Source organism: Ahaetulla prasina, chromosome 2 (assembly GCF_028640845.1).
Source record: "Ahaetulla prasina isolate Xishuangbanna chromosome 2, ASM2864084v1, whole genome shotgun sequence".
Lineage (NCBI taxonomy): Eukaryota > Metazoa > Chordata > Lepidosauria > Squamata > Colubridae > Ahaetulla > Ahaetulla prasina.
In genome coordinates this window covers 157,587,673-157,595,607 of record NC_080540.1, presented here as the reverse complement: position 1 = coordinate 157,595,607, position 7,935 = coordinate 157,587,673, and the positions used below count along the sequence as shown (strand labels likewise).

The 7,935-nt window shown below is 45.5% G+C and overlaps 1 protein-coding gene across 8 annotated transcripts in view; it reads right to left on the bottom strand.

Moving 5' to 3' along the window:
• Positions 1–5,243: 5,243 nt before the first annotated feature.
• Positions 5,244–7,935, bottom strand: part of NCKAP5L (NCK associated protein 5 like) — a 60,012-nt gene continuing 57,320 nt past the window's right edge. For 6 of the 8 annotated variants that reach the window (XM_058174042.1, XM_058174038.1, XM_058174043.1 and 3 more), the window contains one exon: positions 5,244–7,247. In XM_058174042.1, coding sequence (XP_058030025.1) covers positions 7,011–7,247 — 237 coding nt within the window. In that variant the 3' untranslated portion in view covers positions 5,244–7,010. The remainder of the gene's footprint in view (positions 7,248–7,935) is intronic. The other 2 variants (XM_058174035.1, XM_058174037.1) reach the window with 1 other exon arrangement.

Here is a 7,935-nt window from a genome sequence, read left to right as displayed (position 1 = left end):
GCCATGTATTGGTTTTACTTTCACCAAGACTGTTGCAATCGGCTTCTAGTTGCTTGCAAATTATGGTAGTGAATTTTGTGTCCTCAGGAAAACTCTTCAACTTCGTTTGAGTTCACAGTGAGATTGTGTGTAGTTTTTGTGCTCAAATAGGGCTGGGTCCCCAAGGAAGTTAGCCACTTTGGATTCAGGTTTGCCTCTTGGCTACCTGATGATGGAGAATATCTGGGATCCAGAACAAGTGGGCCCTCCCACATTTGCCTGTATGCTCACTGTTTACTGCAACCTCTTTCTACGTACTGTTATGACTGAATATCATTGCTACTTCAGGCCAGGAGGCACAGGTTTGGAGATGGGGATTTTAGAAAGCATGAAATCCATATAATCATCAACAACAAAATAATGGAGATACCCTTTTATGGACTCTTCTCACCTTGCAGAATAGGTATGGCAGACTTTGGCATTTTCAGCATATGGTGACAGCCAAAAGCTTGAGATGCCCAATGAAGACTTGACTCTACCTAGCGATTTATAACCTTTTTATGATATACCGTGAGATTCTCCTTCTGGTTCCCCAAGTTATAGTTGTGGGAACCTTCTGATTACTAAAATTTTCTAATTTCAATGAATAAACTTGGATCCAACTAACTGACCTATCTCCATTGAGCCCTCTGACTATAACTGCATCCCTTCAAATGGGTAGCGTAAGGGGAAATGGGAATGGTTTTGAGGGGCAGGAGGAAGAGCTGCTACCAAGAGAATAGATCAAAGAGGAGACCGAGTCCAGGGGAGAAATGTAATCTGGGTAAACATCTCAGACAAGCCTCTCCCTAGTTCTCACAAAGAGGAAGGGGAAAACAAGTTTGAAAGCTGCTGCTACTATAGCTTTATTTTTATTTTTTTGTCCACCCATCTCATTAAGAGGCGACTGGGCAGCTTTCAACGTTTTATAATAAAAGCTGCACTGGCCTACATGATTTTTGTTTCCTAATGCTGTCTACTTTGAAGTGGCTAGCAGGCAGCTACATCTCAATAACAGATACAAAGCATGCTAGAAACCTGTGAGATAAAAACTAAGCACTGCAACCAAGTCCAATACTGGGTCTGTCTTATTGGACGGGTAATTGCAGAACAAGATTCATGTGGTGCAGCGTGTCTTACAAATCTCATTTTTTCTGCACTAGGAAAGCACTAATTATAGAAAAGAAGATTTTTAAAGGCAAAAAAACACCCAACTGGAACTAATAATTCTATTATTAGTACAGGTAGTCCTCTGTTAAAGAGACATTTGTTAAGTGAGTTTTGCCCATTTTACAAATTTTCTTGCCAGTTAAGGGAATCTTCGCCATTGACTTGTCAGAAAGTCACAAAAGATGGTCACATGACACTGGGACACAGCAACGGTCGTAAGTATGAACCAGTTGCCACGAATCTGAATTTTGATCACATGATCATGGGGATGCTGCCAAGATCCTACCTGTGAAAAAGGTCACAAGTCACTTTTTTCATTGCTGTTGTAACTTTGAATGGTCACTAAATGAACTATCGATAAGTTAAGGGCTACCTGTATTGAAGATCGAAAAATGAATAATTATGGGTGTCAAGAGGGCTTGTTTGCATTTTGTGAGCCAGTTATTTCTTTGTGGCAGTTTTCTGGTTTCCTGCCTGTTGCACCAAATGGAGGTGGTATAGGGCAGGGGTCTCCAACCTTGGCAACTTTTAAGACTTGTGGACTTCAACTCCCAGAGTTCCTCAGCCACTTTGCTCTGGGAGTTGAAGTCCACAAGTCTTAAAGTTGCCAAGGTTGGAGACCCCTGGAGACATGGATTCCGAGTTCCCTGGCATATATAATAGCTACCTCAACCCCCAAGTCAGTGTGAATGGACAGCCATGACATTTTCCCAAACCTTTTAAAAACTAAGCTAACCCAAATCCATCCATCCACTATTACAGGCAAGGCAGGGAGAGGCTTGCCCAAGGTTGCCCTGACCACGTTGCTACCCATTTATATTTGTGCATAGAACTCAGATGAGCTTATTAATGGTATTGTTCCCTCTTGGGCACAGCAAGCAGAAGCCTGGTGCTGTTTTCTGCAGGGTAGCTAAGCCACAAGGAGCTGAATTATTTTCTTACCGTGCCCTTCTTTTCAAGGATAAATTTCTTCCATTCTTTCAATTGTTTGTTGTAAGATGTGATTGCCTCTTGTCTAGAAAATTTTCATCAGAAACTCCTTCCAAGGTTGTTTTCCAGGCCCTGCCCTTTGCGTGTTAATAATGAAAAGCTGTCTAGCAAAATTCAATTATTTTAGGGAGGCTTTCAGCGTCCCATTCAGAACCTACCAAGGAGGAGCCAGGCAATAAAATCAGATGTGATGTAATGGAAGACAAGAGCGCAGGTCTCCATCCACCACCACCACCCTTCCAATTTTCCCCTCAGAGTCCTGCTCTGCTCAAACCTCACTGCTATTAACCCTGTTGATGAATTGGTCTCCAAAGGAAACCAGCCTGCTTGCAACCTTGGTCACCAAGCTGGCATTTACTGGATGGTGATGTAAGGGCTGTGCAATGCAACAATGCTATTCCCACTTTAGATCACTAGGCGGTGCCAAGGATCTGCGGAAAGCCAGAGCCGCTGAAGCAGGAAAAAAATGGCCTTTTGCCACTCTTGACAATAATGCCATTGAGCCAAGCTTTTTGATGCCTTCACTGGAAGCTTAAGCTTTAGTAGGACTCCTGTTGAGTCCCTGGATGTAATCCAAGCTTTCTTCTATTCCCCTTCCAGTGCAACCTGCCTTCTGCAAACTTAAGCTAATTACAAAACTGTGATCTAGGGCAAATGTCAACATCGCTGCAATTAGCCTAGGTCTGTCGGAAGCCGGTGGCTCAAGTACTTTAAACAGGCAGGTTGCCTATTTCCATCCATGCCCACAAACTATACAGAGAACGCCGCGCCTCAAAAGTAAAACATACAGCCTACATAGAGAAGATTCTGGATTCAATTCCTAGCATTTCCAATTATGCCAAGAAAAACTCTTTTCAGCAACCTGGGAGATTCCCCAGCTAATCTAGTAAGGTGGTGAAACCTGAATACAAGATAGGTTCCAGTTTCCATGCTGTTGGGAAAAATCCAAGTTCCTTCTCTTCAGGCATAGCTGTTTCATTTCTGATTTGGATTCAACCATGCACTGAGGGGTGTAAGGAAAGTTAAGCGCACACTGTGTAAATATGACTGACAAAACGTTTTTGAGTGGATGCTAATTTCACCCGCTTCAATCCAGGCAAAACTAAGGCAGCCTGGAAGGCAGAGCTAAGGGCTGCAGCATTTTTTGCTTGAGCTAGAAATCTGTTCACTCAAGCTTCTAAAAGTAGGGGTCTCCAACCTTGGTCCCTTTAAGACTTGTGGACTTCAACTCCCAGAGTTCCTCAGCCAGCTTTGCTGGCTGAGGGACTCTGGGAGTTGAAGTCCACAAGTCTTAAAGGGATCAAGGTTGGAGACCCCTGTTCTAAAGCATATAGAATCCCTCAATACTGCTTCCAGCAGAAAGGGAAAGCCATGGCATCATTCTGCACTTCAAAGTAACATTTCCTTTGATTGCCTACAGTTCATTGTCTCTGTTCAGAAGTAAAGCTCCACTGTTGGTAAGTGGTCACCACTCTGTTAACTTTTTTTCTTCTGCTTATTGGCCATTGTGAGGTTGGCACTGGGTGAACCCCGTGGTAAGGCAGTGAGATGTCTCTCTTCAATCAAGCCGAGAAGGGGGGAAAAAAGTCCTGTAAAGTGTGAGGTTTTTAAAAATTCGCTTTTAAAATAACAACAAAAGAAAAACTAATTGGAACACAAATGCATACACTCTGGAAGAAAAACGATGCACGGAGTGCTTTAAAAAGTGGAAAAAATACAACAAAGCAGTCAACTTATTAAAACTTAACAATTACAATTTTATATATACTTATCTAATGTGAATGTGATTCAAATGCATAGATATTTAATTTCTAATATATCTTTATGTGCTATATATAACACATCTGTGTTTTGTATCAATGAGTTCCATATTTCATTGGGTTTTTCCATACAAAGTCTGCTCATAAGTGGCAAATGCAATCAGGTCTTCAATCCATTGAGTTGAAAAGGTCATACATTTATCTTCCCAATGTTGCAGTTATCAGCAGCATTGGAAATATTTTTTGGCCATAGAAAAAAAGGCAGGGAGAACCTATTTGCATTAACTTCCTGTCAGATTCCATGTACTAGGTGTGTAATTCAAGAGAATTAGCAGGTTCCGACAGGTTCTGGAGAACCGATAGTGGAAATTTTGAGTAGTTCGGAGAACCGGCAAATACCACCTCTGGCTGGCCCCCGAGTGGGATGGGAATAGAGATTTTGCAGTATCCTTCCCCTGCCATGCCCACCAAGCCACGCCCACAGAACTTTGAATTCCACCCCTGGACTGAAGGCCACTTAGTAAAAAGAGCAAGAGCAAGGCTAGCTTTTCGTAACAGGACACTGCAAAGATCTGAACTCGAGGGGTAACATGCAATTCGGAACATGTGTGAGAATGCATGTAACCCTTTAGAAACACTTTAAAGCAGCAATCACCAACTAGTGGTCTGTGGACCACTGGTGGTCCGTGAGAAAATGTTGGTGGTCCGCAGAAAAATTATTTGCATTTTTTTATGTTGCACTAAATCAGGGGTCCTCAAACTACGGCCCCTGGGCCGGATACGTGCAATGAATGCTTGTGTTGCTGCAAAGAGTCTCCCCCTTCAGGGTCTTTTTGTGTGGGTCGGAGGAGGTCAGAAATTCCAACTTGGGGTCTGCTTCAGCCTCCTGGTGCAGGTCTTTGGGTGAAGGCTGGAGGAAAGTGCTGTTGGTGGCAAAGAGCCGGAGGGCCTTGTTCCAGTGGGCCTGCATCATGGCCTGGAACTGTCTGACCATCTCAGCCCACTGAGCCTCCAGGTGCCGGCACCTGGCCTTGCACTCCCACAGATCTTCCCTCTGCTTGGAAAGCCTATGCTCCTAGTCCTCAGTGAGGTGCTTCTGCTGAGCCTCCTTCTCAGTCAGATCCAATTGAAACTGAGCCAGCTGTTTTGCCAACTCTTTCTTGTAGTGGCTGCTTAGCTCCAACAACTGCTTCCTCTTGGGGCAGCCCGGACAGGGAGCCGAGGAGTGGCTGGAAGGGGAGGGGCGAGTAGAGGCTGGTGAGGCACCCCTCAACATGAGTGACATCGAGTTGGCCATGCCAACCCAGTCACATGACCACCTAGCCACGCCCACCCGGTCATTAGGAGATCATATTAGTGGTCCGCGGGATTTAAAATTATGAATTTAGTGGTCCCTGAGGTCCAAAAGGTTGGTGACTTTAAAGCAACCCATTTTCCTGGGCTTGCTGTCCCACACAATTGGCATGTAATCCTAGGAAAAGATGCCTTTGGCTTCATGTGCTCTCAAAGAGGTGCTATGCCTGCATCACCCATGCTTGCCAAATCACATTTTGCTCTTCAGATCTGCCCAGGTCTTATCATAAAACAAGAGAAACCTCTTCAAACTCATTCCAAACACCAAGTATTTCAGCCACACGGTCCTTCTTTTTTTTTTTTTTTTAACCCCCTTTATTGTTTTAGGAGATTCAAGACAACAGACAGCCTCATTTCACAATAACTTATATAAATAAAAAAAAGGAGCAAAAGACATCTTAATATTTTAAAATATATCGAAGTAAAAAAAAAAAAAGAGAGACAATGAAAAGAAAGACTCGTCAGGAGAGGAGGGGGCCTGTACACAGCAAAATAGCACCATCTAGGGAACCCAGAGGCAGCTCCCATAGAAACAAGGATGGGGCGAGAAAGCAGCTGGGCTGCATGGAAATCAGATCAGCAACATTAATAACTTAATGTTTCTTTAATTTAAAAAAAAGTTACATAGAAAGGGGGGAGGGGGCGGCAAGGAGTGAAGGCCCAAGCTATCTAACCCAGACATACAGTAGCTCTGAGGTTCTTGTTCCTTCAACTGGATTTGGGAGCAAGGAAGGCAAGGAGGGACCATTTGATGAAATACAATGAGAGAAAAGCGAACCTACTCACATGAAGATGCTTGTCAAGAGGGGTTCTTCTCGTCAAAGCATCCGCACCCCCTAGACATCAGTTTGGTACCCTCCCTCCTCCCCCCCCCCTCAGGCAGCCACATGCTTGAATGAAAGAAATGGATGGAAGGCCCACTTCACTCCTCTTTCCCGATAAGACGGGAGTCCTGGTTTTGGCAAAATTTCACATGCTTTTTAAGTGTCAAGAGGTGGAAGGAAGGGCTTCGGTAATTTGCTAAGGCAAGCACTGCACTACCACTGAGGTAAAGAGGGCAGTTTGGATAGATACAAGGATGGGAAAAATCTTCCCCCGGGAAGGGCATTGTAATTAGCACCACCCCTTCCAGCCTGCAAAACGGAGGTCAGGGCAAGAGTGTGTTTTGCTGGTGCAATCTGTGAATTGGAATCACTGACCCTTCAAGGGAGATACTCTCTGCTTAAGGGTACCCTGGAACCCACAACCATCCTCGGTTCCATTTTCCTCGATAAGCAAGTCCACCCAGTTGAATAACGGATCAACAAAACAAACTGGACTCCCTCCCATTCGCAGTGCTCGGTCACCAACGGGGATACTACTTCAATGTGCAAAACCACACGTCCCCAAAGTTGATCGATGCCATTCAACCGGATGAAGATGCCCACAACCACTTTCCATCATGCCCTGCTTCTCCCCACCTTGTCTTCCCTTTTCTGTCTCTTTTTAATAGGCAAGTCAGGTGGGTGCCCTGCTGAAGAAGTCCCATTTCCCTGCTTTAAGAACAGGCCGGGAGCTGGTGTGGAAGACACGTTATGTTCTGGTGCAGGCCATGATTTGGTTTAGAAGAATCAGACGGGATTCTATGGGCAAGAGCTGGGCCCTCAAAGCACCAGGCAGGAGCATGTGGCAGTGTGTCAACCCAGGAAGTCAGTGCCCTCGTTCTTCCTCAAGATGCCCTCAGCCCTGACTGCCACAGGACGACAAGCTGTCATAGAGAGAGTCACTGAGGGACTCTGAGTTCTCCAGGCCCGGCTGGCCCTCTGGACCCATATCCCTGGAACAGGCTTCTGTGCTGCCCTCTTCACCCACATCAGAAGCACTGGGGGTTCGGCTGCTGCTGGTGCTGAAAGCCGGGGAGGCCTGAGGTCCTTCGGAGGACGCCCGTCTTCTCTCGACTACATTGCAAGCCGAGCCCTGCAGAAGCAGAAAGATAGAACTGCTCAACAGAAGAAAGACGACCATCCTGGTGTTGGTTTTGCCCTATTTCTGTTTCATAGCTACTGAGAGCCACGTGAGGTGTGGCTAGAGGGCAGGGACGAGCTCCACAACTGCATTTTGTATTTTCAACACAAGGGGGTGGGGGGAAATTGACACATTTTTTTCATTTACAGGTGGCCCTTATTTAACACTCTTTCAGCAATCATTTGAACTTGGGACAGTTGGTGAAGGAGTGGTACTTTTGTGACCAGTCTTCAAAGCTTTGGCCGGCTCAGGTGCCCTCAGTCACACAATGGTGATCTAGGTCAGGGGTCTCCAACCTTGGCAACTTTAAGCCTGGCGGACTTCAACTCCCAGAATTCCCTAGCCAGCAAAGCTGGCTGGGGAATTCTGGGAGTTGAAGTCCGCCAGGCTTAAAGTTACCAAGGTTGGAGACCCCTGATCTAAGTGCTCAGCAACCGGCCCAGATTTCCAACTATTACTGTGTCCCATAATCCCACGATCACAATTTGCGACCTTCCCCCGTTAGCTTCCCACAAGCCAAGTCAATGGGAAGGCCAGCAGGAAGTCAAAAGTGGTGATCGTGTGAGGTCCTTGTTTAACAACGGTTAAGTGATTCACTGAACAGTGGTAACCGGGAACTAGCAGCAGGATCACATGACGT